This window comes from Rissa tridactyla, chromosome W (assembly GCF_028500815.1).
Source record: "Rissa tridactyla isolate bRisTri1 chromosome W, bRisTri1.patW.cur.20221130, whole genome shotgun sequence".
Classification (NCBI taxonomy): Eukaryota; Metazoa; Chordata; class Aves; order Charadriiformes; family Laridae; genus Rissa; species Rissa tridactyla.
In genome coordinates this window covers 2,896,443-2,912,909 of record NC_071496.1, presented here as the reverse complement: position 1 = coordinate 2,912,909, position 16,467 = coordinate 2,896,443, and the positions used below count along the sequence as shown (strand labels likewise).

At 53.2% G+C, this 16,467-nt stretch overlaps 1 protein-coding gene across 1 annotated transcript in view; it reads left to right on the top strand.

Annotated features, from left to right (window-relative positions):
- The window catches only part of LOC128901981 (mitogen-activated protein kinase 4-like), a 42,321-nt gene that overhangs the window by 17,253 nt on the left and 8,601 nt on the right, over window positions 1-16,467 (top strand). The window contains exons 2-4 of the mRNA XM_054184207.1: window positions 1,350-1,523; window positions 2,084-2,756; window positions 12,900-13,044. Of these exons, the coding sequence (XP_054040182.1) occupies window positions 2,211-2,756; window positions 12,900-13,044 (691 nt within the window). The 5' untranslated portion in view covers window positions 1,350-1,523; window positions 2,084-2,210. The remainder of the gene's footprint in view (window positions 1-1,349; window positions 1,524-2,083; window positions 2,757-12,899; window positions 13,045-16,467) is intronic.

Genomic DNA, 16,467 nt, shown 5'->3' with positions numbered 1-16,467 from the left:
ACGTGTTAGCACGGAGAGGCTTTGGAATATGGGGTTATGCTCCTGGGACGCCACAACTCCCTGTTGCTCCCCTTGCTTGCGTGGGGTCTGCGTTCATTTGTTCCAGCTTCTTGATGCCAAGGGTGTCGTGAAGTCTTTTCATATTAATAGGAGGTGAAAAGCCACAATTTAAACATTATATCATTTGTCTGTCTCTATATATTTATTTATTCAGCTGTATTTTCAAAGAGCACCACAGGACACTATATTTATCTTGTATATGTGTCTTGTTTGCGCGGAGGAGTTCTTGGGCCTGTGGAACCACGACCTCCTGGAGGAGGAGAGCAAGGCTGCCTCCAAAGGCAGTAGCTGCTAAACTTAGACAGATAAGGGAGTTGTTTTTTGCGGTGTCTGGGTGCCGAGCGCATCCTCACGAAGGACACGGTGAGAGATGAAGTCAGCTCCTGTTTTCCCACCGGTTCATCCCACCCTTGTGTCCATCACCAGCGAAGCCGCCGGAGAAGCAGGGGGATGGTTGCCCACGCCGAGCTGCTCTTGGCAGAGCCGGCCGCTTGAGCTGCTTGTCGCGGGCGCCGCTGATGGATGGCGAATCCCCGCGGCTAACGCCACGGCTTGTCCGTCTTAAGGAGGATGCTCTCCTCCTTCCACCGGCGCACTGGAGGAGAAACAAGCCCTGTCGTTAGCGGCTTGCGCGCCCCGGGCCGAGCAATGCCGGAGCAGCTCCCTTTAGAAATGCGCTAAAATCGCGTGGTTTGCGGCGTAAGGGAAAGGGTTGGCAGCTCCTCGCGCGGAGCCAGCAGCATCCCCAGGCTGCTGCCGAGGTTTGCTGGGGGACCCTGAATTCAGGGGGTGTCCCACCCTCTCGCAGCCGGTTTTTAAGGCTCTTTTTGGCTCTTTGGGTGGCACCACCTTGTTTGCCCAAGCGATTTTGGTCGTTATAGGCTGAAAAACTCAGTGGCCCTCTCTGCTGCTCGGCAGGGAGGGTTCATGCCCTCGCAGGCTGCTACCGCACCTTCCTCACGGCGCGGTGGAAACGGGCAGTCGAGGACGTAACGTGCTCTCTTTGCCTTCTGCAAATCGCTCTGTAACATTTTCAGACAGATTAAAATTTAAAAAAAAAAACCCCAACAACCTAATAAAGGGGAAAGGAAGAGTTACGGTTTTCTGCGTGTTCCAAATCGAAAAGGAAAAATTAACCACCTGAAAAATGCTGCTAATGATGCCTGCCTTCGGGAGGGGATAACTAATGAGTCTCCGAAAGGTCACAGTTTTGCTCGTGGTTAACCTTCAGCAAGCCGTTTCGTAGGCAGCGCTGCTATCAAATGAATCCGTCTCCTCTTCTCTTCCAGGAGCGGGGCTGAGACCTGCCGAGGGACAACCGGGCAGCGCGTTGCGGGGAGCTCCTCCGGCCAGCTGTGAAAGATCGATCGGATGGCCTTCGGCTTCGCCAGCGTAAGACATACGAGGGGAAGGTGCTGGAACTGCAAACGTGGAAACTTCCTGCACTGAATGCAGCCGAGAAAGTGAGTTTTGGCCCGCAAAATATTTGCTGCCGCCGAGATTTCTATCCGCTGATGTGGAAGATGGGGTCTGCCCGTACCCAAAAGGGAGCGACGAGAAGGGCGAAGCTTTGCTGACCGGTGGGGAGCCCGGCCAGCGCCTGGATGCGCTTCGCTGGTGGGGAAAACACTGTCAAAACTTGTGGGCAGGGGGGGTTTGGGGCAGCGGAGGGGCCATGGGGCTGCTCTGGGCTCTGCCCCGCGGCGGGACGGGCCGGCTGCCCCGGCACTGAGACGCCGGGGACGCGGGGCCGGGCGTCCGGCTGTACTGCCAGCTCCACGCTTCGGCATCGTCTCGGGGATATCGGAGAAGGAAAACGAGAGAGTGGCTGAAAAATGTAGCACTGCTGATCTTTAAGCCTCGAGAAAAATAACCTAGAGATCACCGGGCCGCGGTTATCCGCGTTGCTTGAAAAGTCTCTTCTGCCCCTTGATTTCTCACCCAGTTTAAAACATTTTATTCGTGTGTGTGTGTGTGTGTGTGCTCGCATCTATTTTCACCGCATCTGCGTGTCATCTTGAAGCCATGGGCATCTGTAAGTAATAATGAGGCACTTGATTTCCAACCACGTTTGTGACCTGGAAGCCCTTCGACTCTCCCAGCTTTTCAAGTGACGAAGAGGAACGAGCCGAAAGAGGACGGAGCCCGCGATGGCAGAGAAGTGCGACTGCATCGCCAGCATGTACGGGTACGACCTGGGCTGTCGCTTCATTAATTTTCGCCCCTTGGGCTTTGGGGCCAACGGGCTGGTGCTGTCAGCCCTCGACAGCAAGAGCTGCCGCAAAGTGGCGGTGAAGAAGATCACCATCGGCGACGCGCGGAGCATGAAGCACGCTTTCCGGGAGATCAAAATCATCCGCCGCCTGGACCACGACAACATCGTGAAGGTGTACGAGGTGTTGGGGCCGAAGGGGACCAACCTGCGCGGGGATTTTTTCAAGTTTAACATGGTGTACATCGTCCAGGAGTACATGGAGACGGACCTGGCGCGGCTGCTGGAGCAGGGGAAGCTCGCCGAGGAGCACGCCAAGCTCTTCATGTACCAGCTGCTGCGGGGGCTGAAGTACATCCACTCCGCCAACGTCCTCCACCGCGACCTCAAGCCGGCCAATATTTTCATCAGCACGGAGGACCTGGTGCTGAAGATCGGTGACTTCGGGCTGGCCAGAATCGTGGACCAACATTACTCACACAAGGTAGGTGATGCTGAATCGCCGGGGCCGGTGCTCTCTTGGCGAGCTGCCGGCCGGCATGGGGAAGCGTCGAGTGCGTGTAGGGTGAAGCGGTCTGACCGTGGTGGAGAAACTGGTCCTTGAGCCTGTTTGGGCACTGTAAGCCCTGCTGAGGTGGTCACTGGTGGTAGTTGCCCTCCCCACCCCAAGCCAGGAGGTGTTTCCTGGGCAAAGCGCGCGCGGGTTGAGCTCTGCCAAGCGTGTCCCAGGGCTCTCCAGTGCTGCAGAGCACCGAGCAGGGCGCAGGAAGGGTTCGAGTGCCGTTCAGGTGCTTTATAGCACATTTATCAAATATATACTTATATATTTTATTCCGTCCCAGCAAGGGACTGTGGGCAGGTGTGCGGTTGCTCGCGTTCCTTAAATGACTAAACTTTCTTTGCCGCTTTTATAAAATGCGAGCTGACGTTCATCCCCGCAGTGGGAGCGTGGGCAAAGGGCGCCTGGCGCGTCTGCAGCCACTCCGCTCGTCTTTGTCCTCGCTTCGGTGCTTTTTAAAGTTTAAAAAAAACTGGCTTTTAAAAAACCCACCTCCCTCTGAATTACACTTATTTAATCGTAAGGAAAGCGGGATGGGTCTTTGAGACACAGTCACGTTCTTTTATCCGAGGTCAAGATCCCAATAATGTATAATGTTTTTTGCTCTTTGGTACTTACCTACTATATTATAATGGGATAAGAATTGTGAGTGGCTGGGGGCACAGTCCCACTGCTGCCCTCCTCGGGGCAGGGGATGCCCGGAGTCCCCCAGGATGCCCCCGGGCCCAGGCATCCCCTGCCACCCCATCCCTCGGTCCACGCACGCCTTCTCACGGCAGTCTGGCTGGGATGGAGAAGGGAAAGGAGGAATGAAGCCAAATGCAGGAAGACGAATACCTGTCGTTGAGTTAGGGGAAATCTGTCCCCTCCTTGGAGGATCTTTGGGACTGGCTCAGTTTTCCTCTTCTGCTGCTGTCACCAGTTTTTCTCCGTCTGCCCTGGGGAGGCCACAGCTGGAGCACTGGGTCCGGTTCTGGGCTCCCCGGTTCAAGGAGGACAGGGAACTGCTGGAGAGAGTCCAGCAGAGGGCTATGAAGATGATGAGGGTCTGGAGCACGTCTCTTGTGAAGCAAGGCTGAGGGATTTGGGTCTCTTCAGTCTGGAAAAGAGACGACTGAGGGAGGGATCTTATCAACACTTATAAATACTTAAAGGGTGGGTGTCAGGAGGATGGGGCCAGGCTTTTCTCAGTGGTGCCCAGCGACAGGACAAGGGGTAACGGGCACAAACTGGAACACGGGAAGTTCCACCTAAACATGAGGAGGAACTTCTTTCCTTTGAGGGTGGCCGAGCACTGGAAGAGGGTGCCCGGAGAGGCTGTTAAAAGAGCTGCCTTTTTTTCCTCTAACAAACAGAATTCAGCATGGCAGCCTGGAGCAGCGAAGCCCTCCCGGTGGGATAACCCTGGATGTGTTGCTCTGTTTTGGGATAGAGGGGGATGGCATCCCATGGCTGCCCCTGGGCTCTCCCTTGCCTTCGGGAAAGGGAGGTTGGAGCTGGGAGCAGGTTGCGGTGGCTTCGCTGGTGGAGCAGCTCAAGGTGGGACCCTAGCAGTAACAGTGGGCAGGCAGCGTGGGAGAGAAGGAGGCAAGGAAAAACACGTAAGAAGTCTCCGTAACACACAATCCTGATGCTAGTGGGTTTTAAAGGGAGTTGGAGATGTTTAATGCTGGTTGCCATCCAGGCTGGAGGTTTGGAGCAGTGGAGGAGCGTGGTGGAGGCTTCATTGACTCACAGATCCACGTGATCCCAGGAGAAAGCAAAGTATCGCATAGTCTACACCGGTAGACGTGATGCAGTCTGCAGCCCCTTTCTGGTTAAACTTACTCTTTGGTGTTGTAAGATAAGATAAAATCATAGAATCACAGAATGGTTTGGGTTGGAAGGGACCTTAAAGACCATCTAGTTCCGACGCCCTGTTGTGGGCAGGGACACCTCCCACCAGCCCAGGTTGCTCCAAGCCCCATCCAGCCTGGCCTTGAACCCCTCCAGGGATGGGGCAGCCACAACTTCCCTGAAGAAAATCTATTTTCTTGAGCTGGATGTTTGTGTGGATGAGTTCAGTGTCCCCCATGGACCCGCCGTTGCGTCCGTGCCGAGGTTTAAATACGTTTTGCATTTACCGGTGGGTTTCCGCCCAGCTCTGATTTGGGCGTCGTTGCTTTGCGCGGGGAGGCGGGGAAGGGGAGAGGGAAAAGGATGGCAAAAAGGGGATCTAGTGAGCCTGAAGCTGAGCCCTGATCCGTTCTGATTTCAGGTTTGGGGAGAGACAGAGCCTGGGGAAAGGGAAGAAGGTTTGCAAGGGACACTGGGGAGGGAGTGCGGGGTCCGTGTCACTGCTGCTTCCCTCTCCCGTGCTCCCGTCCTCACCGGTTATTTTGTTTCCTGGCTCGGGAAGAGGCTCCTGGCTTTTTAAGTGAGTGTTGGTTGGGTTATTTTTTTAAGTCAGGTGCGTTCAGAGGCTTTTCCCAAGGGAATGTAGCTCCTGGAGCAAACCCCTGCAACCGTGAATGCAGAAAGTCACTGATTTAAGGAGCATCGTCTCGTCAGAGACTGCGGGATCAGGGTAGGAGTCGTCTGTCCTTGTTTGCTGCAGAATTGTTGTTTTTTCTAAGCAATTTTCCATCGCCTTAATAACAGCCGGTGCAGCGGGAAAGAGCTGTCAAGGGCTTCGTGCTGGGATGTAACTTTTCAAGATGCCGTCATCCTCCGGTTCCTCCCGGGGGTGGGAGGCTGGAGCAGCAGGGCAAAAAACCGGCAGAGCCCCAACTGTGCAAGAGAGACCTGGATACCGCTCCAGAGCAGAGCCAAAAATAGCGGCGCTGCGGTGAGCATCCAGCACCGCAAATAACGTCACTTATTCATAAATTCCGGCGACGGGGCGGACTGTGTTTGCCGAAGCCGGGTGACGGGCACTGGAAAGGCGGAGGTGCGACAGGGGGGTTTGGATGGGGCTTGGGTCAATCCCGCCTTTGATTTTCAGCTCTTCTCAGATGACTCAGAAAAATCAATTCCTTTCCGCGTTTCTCATTCAACCTCCGCATTCCTCAAGGGCTCACACGGATTTACAAGCTCCTTGGTGTCTGCTCTTGCAGAAAGCGTCAGCAAGAGGGAGAGGAGCGGAGCATCACCACGTCTGAAGCTCCGTCCTGCTGCCCGCTGGCGTTGAGCGGAACAGGGATCCTTACACCCCAAATTTTGGTGCTGCCAGCCGGTGCTAACGCAGAGCTGCCCAAAAGCAGACGAAATCCTGCTCCCTGGGCCATTAATTGCTGTAAAGACCCAGTAGATCCACACCTCTGAAGGCAGTGGAGAGCTGCACCGCTAACTTAATGTTTTCTTGCAAGGCTTTGCGGCAAGGAAGGGTCGCCTTAAGCACTTGGATTTTTTTTTTCCCCGAGGAGGTTTTGTATCTGGAATGCGCTTAGCCTGGTGGCTGCTAACACGAAAAATTGCAGGTTGTGTGTTGTCATTCGTCTGAAAGGTCGCGGCTCTTCTGACCCGACGTTTCTCAAATCTCAAACCGTCCTGCTGAGTGTTGAAGTGGCAAATAATAACCACGGTAGATGGTGAGCAGAGTTTTAAACACGGTTTAGAAATACATCGACCGCCTAAATAACAGCCCTCACTTGACAATGTGTCTTGTTTACGTGGCTTGCAGCAGGCAACCGTTTAATTAGGATAAGTTGGTGGGAAAGGGAGAGCTCTCCTACTCTGGGCGATGTCCGGGACCACAGCGGGATGCTGGTCTTCGCCAGCCTTGGAGCGGAGCAGCTGCGTGTGCGTTTCTCCCACCGTTTGCCCGGTGTTTGCAGCTCAGATCCCTTTCTCCATGGGGTAAGAGCAGCATGGGGGCATCTGTTCGTTTGACACTTCCCTGTAACAAATGAGATGGATTTCAAGGTGCGAAGGTCACGTCCAGATCTGGGTGTGCACCTTCACGGGCTGCTTAGACCTGACGGCTTAAAGTTTAGCCCTGTCTCAGATCAACACGCTTCTAAGCTCCCCGAGTGCTTATGTACCTGCAAACATCTCTTTAGGGCATCTCTTTAGCAGAAGAGAACCCCCAGGAGATGATCCTGTGTGTCCCCCTCTCTCTGTCACCCTGTCCCTTCCCCGATGCTCTCACCACCCAGCCGTGCAGGCTCCGTTCTCTTCTTTCTTCCTACCCTTTATCCCCAGGAGTCGCTAATCCTGCTGTTTATCCCTCTAGAACATCTCCACGCTAATCCCTTTTACCTCCGTCGCTGCTGTTTGTGGTCTGAATGCTTTGCCGTGCGACTTGCTGCCCAAACGGTGAGCGGAGGAGCGCTGGAGATGAAGATAAGGGGCAGCTCCAGCCTCCATGAAGTCCTCATGCAAAAACAGTCAAAGCCGAGCATTTCCCTTTTCATAAACCACCTCCTTATTGAGTGCAAGCATCTCGCCTTCACCCACGGAGCGCTCTGCGATGCCCCCTTCGTCTGCAGCCTCGTGGTCCTGCTTGCCCCACACCTTCTCCCCATGGTCCAGCCCCTGCCTGCATTTCTTCAGGGCCTGCCTGGGTGTGTTTAGCTGCCAATCTTTCCATCCATCCCCACTCTTACGTCCTAATAAATATCTTTGGCTCCAAAGGAGAGTCCAGATGTGATCTGCCCAAAATTTGGGGGACAGGAGATAGAAAAGTGGGATGCCGTCCTCCCTTGAGCACCCTCAGCTCATGGTGGGCAGGAGGGATGGGAGAGCAGGGAGATAGCAAAGTCGAACATTAAAAATTGGCATAAATACCAATGAATGTCTAGACTTAAGGCTAATAAATGTTTTGGAGGATGGTCTCATGGCTGTGCATCCCATGTGGCGTGTCGCCCGGCGCTGGTCAGAGAGGGGCCACTGGGTTGGGTGGTCCCACCTGGAGAAGACAGCAGAAATACCTGCTGCATGGGGATACGGAGACTGGCTGAATCTCTTTGCTGGGTGACGAGACAGCGAAGTGGGACGCTCTTTAGCGTGCCCACGTTGTACAAGATAGACAGATTACCTCCTCTGGGGGCTCTGCCTGATGCCCCAACGCTCTTGGGAAGCATCTGCATCGGGCTTCCAGGGGACCATCTCTCCCTTTTCCTGTTGGCCACATTAACTACAGCATTCACTGGCAGAAATTCCGTGCTAAAGAGGGTGTGACAGCCCTTTCAGGGGAAGATCTCATGCTAAATAGTTTCCAGAACATCTTCAAATCTTTGAAGTCCTTCCTTCGTTTTGTACTTGCCGATCAGTGCCAACATAATAGCTTCCAGCTCCTCCAGTAAAACAATACAATTCCCAGGTGGGTGATCACGAGGAGGTCTTCAAAGGCGATGAAGACGTGGGATGTTGCTCCGTACTCATCTCGGAGGTGACCACCCTCCGCGTTCAGCCCCGGGGCAGCTGCCTGCGGCCCCGTGCAGCCAGGGCCGAGCCCCCCCGCTGTGACCCCGACTCGGTTCTTCTCCTTCCCTCTGCTCCGATGAAGCGCGGAATAGTCTGCGGTCCTGAAATAAATGTGCTCTGTCATCCCAAGCCCGTGAGAACACACGTCATGTTGCTGGAGCCGCGCACAACGGCCTTTCGATTATTTTATTATGGAGCAACCTTCCTGCAAAGCCGGCGTCTTTCCCAGCCTCTCCTAGACCTGCCCGCCCTGCCTTTTAAAAAATAAGCTTAAAACCCATGCTGCGAAGAGGCAGCAGCCTCAGGATTATTCCGAAAGCTTGGAGTTGGTGCTATTTTGAGTCCCTTCCTTGCCACTGCAGCCGCCTACAGCAGGAGCCGACCCGGCTCGCACGGATGCAGCAGCAGGAATGCCATTCCTGGCTGTGGATGGAAGTGTGGATACACAGGCTGTGGCTGGATCCCCCTGGATTTCCAGTTTGCGGGCACCTCTGTGGCTTTTCTGAGTACAGAAAGATGGATTTTGGTATGAAATATGCTCAGGAGAGGCTTTGGGCCGTGGCATTAGGGGTGCAGTAGGTGGTATCCCGAATTTCGGCATCCGCCTCAAGGAGACGTGCCCTTGGTCCCTCCAGCTCCGAGGAGGAGCTCCTGGCTTGGGCGCTGGTTGTTTTGGAGCACCGGCGGCTCTCGCTGCGCTCCCCATGTGCTGCCGTGCCGTGCCAGCTTCCCTCGGCGCCCTCGGGACACAGGCGGTCCAGCGTGCCATGACCACGGTGACACCGGGATGCAGCAGCACAAAAAAAAAATCCGTGTTGCGTAAAGATCAGAAAAAACCATTCATTTTTCCTTGCTTTTCAGTTTCCTTGCTGCGCTGTTTGATACGACTTGATGCTTATCCTACCTGTAGTGAACTCGGCACCTTTATAGATTGCCTGAGCTGTTCCTGCACGTCCCGCTGGGGCAGCGGAGAAGCAGGAAAACGATCCTTGAACACCAGAAAAAAATAGCATGGGAGAGCTTGAGAGCAAGCCTCGGACTTGAAACTATTTCTGTTTTTAAATTAAGTCCGTTAGATGGGTTTTTCAAGAGATTCCAGTGGTGGTTCAGTTCAGAAAGGGCTGTGCTGAATCCACAGAATGTTGTCATGAAGATGTACGTTCCGTCTTAATTAGAACTAATTAATATGCTTCTGCTCTTGGTCTTTCTGTCTGGTTGAATCTATATAAATGATGAAATCCTTGTGCTAAAGCCCATGCCTTGCGTAGGTGGTGCCTGGAAGTGCTCGGGCTCTCCATCCTGGCACGGCTGCTGCCCTCATGTAGGTCTTGGCGCCACGGGCAGGAGCTGAGCCTGTATCTAACCCAGGTTTAGGTGGATCCTTACCCAAGCATCCTGCGGTTGTGCCGGCCCCAAAGCCATGGTGATATTTCTCCATAGGATTTGATAGTCCGCAGGACCGTAATTACTTCCTCCAGGTGGTAGGACGGGAACTTATCTATTTTATAAAAATAATGATCTAGGCTGTTTTTATCCACTGTGGAGGCAGAGCAGATGTAGGCGTTGGAGCTGGATAAACCACTCAGGACTGGGTGGCTGAGCTCTAGCACCCCCAGCCGCTCCCACCGGAGAACCTTGAGCCGGGTTGGAAAAGTCTTGATTTTCAAACCTCCCTTCCCAGTATTTTCCTCCTGAGGAAGAGGAGGGATAACCCAGAGCCCAGCAGCTGAATGCCATGGGAAGGAAAGGGAGGTCCAGCTGTATGGTCCACGAGTTGGTGGGATGGAGAGAAGCCCTAGGTTCCTCATAGAATGTGTTGGGTTGGAAGGGACCTCTAAAGGCCATCTAGTCCAACCCCCCTGCAGGGAGCAGGGACATCTTCCACTCAATCAGGTTGCTCAGAGCCTCGTCAAGCCTGGCCTTGAACAACTCCAGGGATGGGGCCTCCACCACCTCTCTGGGCAACCTGGGCCACTGTCCTCCTCTCCATGGGTCCTTCCTGGGCTCAGTGGCCGGTGACCCAATGATCTGGGTTATTTCATAGCTGAAAGCAGAGAGATGACAGTCAAATACATGGTGATGGGAAGCGCAATGAGAAATGCTGCTAATTAATTACCACCAGTGACCTCACGTGGCAGGGGAGGGGTTGAAAACGTGTCCAAAATCACCAGCGAGTTTTTGCAGGGAATTTTCTCCAACACATGAGAGGTGCCTGGGGAAGAAAAGGTTTGGCTTGTTGCAACATATAGAAATTTGCAGTATATTGCTCATAGGTTTTGCATGAACTCCGAGAACTCTAATCCATCGTGCTGTCAGAGAGGAGAAACGTAGGAACCGAGCGTTAAATCTGTAAGGAGAATGGCATTCCTTTGCCGGGAAAGGGAGGAAATTGCTCCCGCCAGGAATTGCCCTGGATCACTATCCCCAAAGTTTATTTTCTTAGGATTTTTCCAGTAAATACCAACGTTGGGAACAATTGCAGTAGCTGAAAAGCGGCGGCCTGATCGGATGACGCCTGGGGGCTTTGGTGCCGGTTCTGATTCAGCAGCATTAGCGAAAATATAACAGCGTTAAATGAAACTTCTTGGCTAATCAGCCTCCATTACAACTTCTCTTCAGAAGACCGAAATTAAAATGCACTTTTAAAAGCGAGCCCGTTATGATTAAAAGCTTGACGACTTACGCATTTGGGAATCGCAACAACAACCTGCGTTGGGGGGAGAGGAGCGTTACAAACCTCGTAGTGATGGCGCGCTGCTCTTGCGTCTAGGCTGGGAGATGTATCCTGTAACATCCTGGGAGACGTTATATCTGCATCCACAGTTCTATTGCAGCTGGAAATAGTTTATGAAATTATATCAGTTCGGGTGGAGTTTTTAACAGAGTTTTTACACAAACTGTAGTCACGCTGTCATTGCATCTCGATACTCTCCGATGCTTCAGAGCATTTAAATGCAATTCAACTTTATAATTTAATCTTATTTTGTCTTTTCTACTGCGTTTCAATCTACCTCGTTCTCTTAATCCATTATATTTAATATAGAAAATGCCTTTGAGGAATATTCCAACATCATCCTGATGAAATAACCATTCACGTCCAACCCCGGCGCGGCGCCCGCGCATCCGGAGCTTGGCTGGTGAGCGAAGCCAGGGGCGCTGGGACATCCCTCAGGATGCCAGCGTTATTTACAGGCTTGAACGCGTCCCCTTGATTTCCGCAGGAGCTGCCGAGCGCTTGGCACTTGTGTTGAATCTCCCGGGTGAGTCCGGGAGCGGGAGGGCTGTGGTCCAAAGAGACGCTGGCGCTCGGTCTTTGTCCGGTGGGGCGCTGCTGAGGGCATCTCCTTTAAAACCAGGTCAAGCATCCCAACCAATGTCCTTACTGTAAGTAAAGTAGGATGGAGGACGGGGACCTGCCCCACATCACCCATTGAAGACTCTTGGCTTGCAGCCCTTGCAGGGCCGTGGTACCTACTCGGCGATGCTTTAAGACATCTGGTCCAGGAGGCATTCCTTCCATGTGGTAGTGTTGTTCCTCCATAAACCCGTTTTTCTGCCCGTTCCCTTGTTTTCCTCTTTATTATGAGATCCTGCGTCTCACCCCTGTGATGCTGCATGGGCTCGTCCGCAGTTCCCAGCACATGCCCTGGACTGAAGTGGGGTTCAGTGCAGCAGCGTCCCAAGGATGCTGGGTCCCAGATAACCATAGAACGGTTTGGGTTGGGAGGGACCTTAAAGCCCACCCAGTGCCACCCGCCCTGCCCTGGGCAGGGACACCTCCCACCAGCCCAGGTTGCTCCCAGCCCCGTCCAAAACCTGGCCTTGAACCCCTCCAGGGATGGGGCAGCCACAGCTTTCCCGGGCAACCTGTTGAATTCGGCGGTGAATTCGCCTGGCTTCTGTGCAAGGCAGGCTGGATCCTGCTGAGAGCATCCTTTGGCATCCTCAGCCCACTCGGGAGCCCTGTGTGCTCCCCGGGCCGCCTCTGCTCCGGTCTCGCGTCCCCTTGTGCCCTCTAAAAACTCATTTTCAGCATCAGTCCTGGGAGTTGGATCCATGGGAATTCAGTGGTACGTAGCTTGCAGTTTAGGTAGCTGTGGAGGGACTATAGATCCAGGATTAACTAGAGATGGAATCAGCAATAGGTTGCAAACTGGTAACGTTTGGAAAGCTAAGCACTGTGCTTGGGCTACTGAGCTGGGAAAGGCTTCCTTCACACACGGCTGGGTTATAGCTGGGAGCTGGCACGGTGCTTAAATAACGCGCTTAACTTCCAGAACTTCTCAGATGGTAGAACTGGGATTTATATAATACATCCAAGTCCTCTAACAGTGACCTGAAATAACTTTTGCAGGTATGGTCTGCAAATCTGTGCTATTAAAGCCATCTGTCCTTTGCAGAAGCTGCTTCAATACCACAGTGACAATCGGCAAATAAGTTTTTGGGGAGCGGCAAGTGCTTTGCCTCCGGGAGCGCGGCAGCATCTCTGTTTGCAGTGGTCTGTGTCTCACCTCTTTGCTTCCTGCAAGGTACACGACCGCGGCCCGCCAGAGATGCAGCACAAGCGTGGTGGGCAGGTTTCTCTGCAGGATCCGATGGTGGGGCTGACCAGGGAGGAGCCCTCTGGCAAAGTTCCCGATGTCTCTGTCTCTGTTTTTTCAGGGTTACCTTTCCGAAGGCTTAGTGACAAAATGGTATCGCTCCCCTCGCCTCCTCCTCTCGCCGAACAACTACACCAAAGCCATCGACATGTGGGCGGCCGGCTGCATCCTGGCCGAGATGCTGACGGGAAGGATGCTCTTTGCTGGTAGGTTTCTGGCTCCCGTTGATTAATTTTTTTCCTCCCTCCCTCCTTCCTTGCCACCCGATTCAAAGGCTTTTTAGCACGGCAGAGGGAATTCCCCTCTCTTTGTAGCCAGCGTCGCTACAAGGATCCTACGGTTGGTTATTAGACATGAGAGCCATCTCCAAACTTCACTTGCACAACGTCTTCTATTAGAGGGTTCCTTAGAATCGTAGAATGTGTTTGGTTGGAAGGGACCTTTAAAGGTCATCTAGTCTTCCTCGTTTGGCGCATCTTGATCTTCACTCTGCCTTATTGATCTTGTCTGGGATGGACACGTGGTGGTCTGGGTTTGATGGCACCCGGTGGGAAGCCACCGGCCGGTGGGTTGCCCGAGGCTGGCCGGGGTCCTCGGTGCCTCTGTGCTGAGCCTCGCCTGGCAGGGACAGTCTGCTGCCGAAAAGCAAAACCCCAAACAAAGAACAATTCTGATGAAACAAGAAAACCTTTTTCTGTTTCTGGGTTTCCAACAGAAAATAAGAGCTTTTTGTTGGGAGGCAGGATGCTAAAAAAAAAAATATCGTAGGGTAGAGTGTAAGGACGTGAGATAATGTAGCCCTGTCCCAAGAGGTTTGTGCTCTGTGCCGTGGATTTTAATTGTGGTTGGTGTCTTCAAGGTGTTTCTTTTCTTTGAGGGAAGACATTTGAATGCCACTACCCATTTTCAGCCATTTTCAGGATTTTCCTGTAAGCGAGTATCGGAATGGTAAAGGTGGGGTGCAAGGAAAGGGAAACAAAAAAAGCTCCATCGAGGAGCGTGTAATTCCCAGCGCAGCATTTGAAGCTCTGATGTTGTTGTGAAGCAAATCTTGATTTAATACAATTCCAGAAATGCTCCTGTCGGGGGCAAAGCTGTGCTTCCCAAGCCGGGCGGCGGAGCCGTTCATTCAGGAATGGAGCAGCCGCTCTGCCTATGGAAGCAGCTGCCTCCCTGCCCAGCGCCTGCAGCGATGCTCCCCCTTGGTTGTCTCTACCGTCGCCCATTAGTGTTTGGAACGACAAGGTTTAACGCATTTCGTGAGCAGCTGTTTGCAGAGTTGAGTAAATAAATAATTAGACCCATTAATAATGGAGAAAGACACTTTCTTCAGAAATATTTCAGCGCACCGCAGAGCTCCGCAGCTGGGCTTTGGTTGCAGCTGCTTTGTCGCTCCCTCCCGGCTCCCGCTTGCAGCTTCCATGGTTCTTTTGTGAAAGCTGGAAAATTGAAGCAGAAAAGAACATTAAAATTGCCTCCTTCTCCTTCCTTCCTCTTGGCCTTGGTCTCCCCTCCTCGAAATTTTTGAGTCCAGGGATCTAGCTGCTCCTGCTGTCTCCCTGGGCTATATTCCAGGATTGGGGATGTCTCCACATGCCGCTTGTCCCTGTGGACACGAGCATTTTCTGGTCTCGCTGGGAGATGCTGCAGGTGAGTGAGCTCCCGAGGCAGCTCTGCCAGGCCTTGCCGAGCTGTGGTTTGCACCGTGGAAGGATTTCCGAGCTTTTTCGGTGGAAGTAAACTGGACGATGCCTTTCCAGAACCAGAGCAGCAGAAGCAAACCCCAGTGCAGATGGCAGGGTCCTGGTCCTGCAGGAGTCGCACCACACCAGAGCAACAACCCGCGTCGTGTTAAACTGGCTGTAGCTGGAATCCCAGGGAAAACTTTTTGGACTCTTAAGTCAATCTCTCTTTTCCTATACTTACTCCTCGTCAGTAGAAGCGAGGGGTAAGTATGGGCGAAACAAGATGGGCTTGTCGAGGTCCTTCTCTGGCCATCCCCGTCAGAGCACCCCAGCACTCATCTTTATCCTGGTTTTCCAAACCGTGCTTGACTCCTTTTTCAGCCCCAGCTTGGTTTTCCTGCTGTTTGAGGACCCCAGGGGTAGCAGCTACATTGGCTGACACCAGCCATCTCCCACCTAGGTGTCCAAGCTGGTCAAGGTCAAGACAGAGGCAAAGGCAGCTCCAGGATGTGATTCATCTGGCCTGTGTTAGCTCTCTGCCTTCATCTGAGATTGTGCCTTAGAAATATTTATTTTTCCACTACCGCTCATAAAGAGCAGCCGGAGAAGGAGCTGAAGCGCCCGTGCTGGTGTAGCACGTGGCTCCAGGTGAGATCAGTCCTGTCCTAGCTGCCCGGGTGAGATGCCCCGGAGCATCCATATGGGAACCTACTTTGCAGGTTTCCTGAGGGTCTACAGCAGGTTAGAGATTCAGGAGACGAGATTTGGCAGGTCCCAGACTGGACTCAGCCAAAGTGCTGCGAGCATCCCTGCTTCTCTGCTTTCCAGCCCTGGGCAATCCCTTAATAAGCCCCCAGACGACGGCAAGATACTTAGTTAATGGGTGGGGATCAAAACCGAAGCTCGAAATACATATTCCTTTTGGGTTGCTTTAAAAATAGTCTGTGGAGTTATTACAGGAAGGTCCTGGCCCCGTGCCCTGTTTTCCTGGCCTCCTCCTATACCAGTAAGTAAAGAAGAGCCGGGGTGGGAGCCCGGCAGTGGGGCAGGGTGCCCCACGGTGTCCCGTGCCACCTACTCTCTTTCGTCTGCCGGTGTCCAAAAAAAAAGGAAAATAAAAACCTCAAACCTCAGAACAGCTAAAACTGGCAAATACGTGCACGACAGCAGCTTTTGCTTTTCTCCTCCTTTCCTGGGAGAAGGACTTTGTCCCCGGCCACACGGAGCCACGCTCTGCGGCTGCAGGACGAGGCTTTCGGAGAGTTCTGGGTCGCCGGCAAACACCCCGTGGGAAATAACAGTGACGTAGTTCCCAGAAAGTTGCAAACCTCCGGTAATTGCCTTACGCTGGATAAATTGTTTTTTGGAGTATGCGTCAGCAGCTCGATTTAAATTGGGTGTTTAGCATAAATCAATATAATTAACTCAGTAGACCGTCTGGGGTGCTTAAGCAACGCCGTTAAATTAAGGTGATGGGTTATTAGGAATAGATGTCACTCACTTTGCTCGTTACTCAAGGTAAGGAGCGCCCGGCAGAGCGAGACCCCCAGCCCCATTGCCCTCCCCGCAGCCCCTTGGCTGGGCGATGCCGTGGCACGAGTGGCTTTGGGTTTGGCGAAGCCCAGGAGAGCACAAGAAATTTGGCTAACCCAAAGCTCGCAGGAGCGTAGAACGTCTCCAACAGCTAAAACCTGGTTCGCAGACCTTTAGAGAGCCCCCCCGCCACGAGCAGCATGGAAAACAGGGAGGAGCATCCATAGCTGAGCGGCTGCAGCTCCCTCCAGTGCCTTCTCCACCCTCTGCTGCCGAAGTGTATCCGAAAGCATCGCCAGTGGAAGCAAGAAAAAAATAGGAGAAAAAGAAAAGCCTCCTGTCCTCGCAGATCTCCGTGGAGTTCGCCGGTGGGGCCATGGCTGTCACTGAGCGCTGGGAGGTGGCACGGTG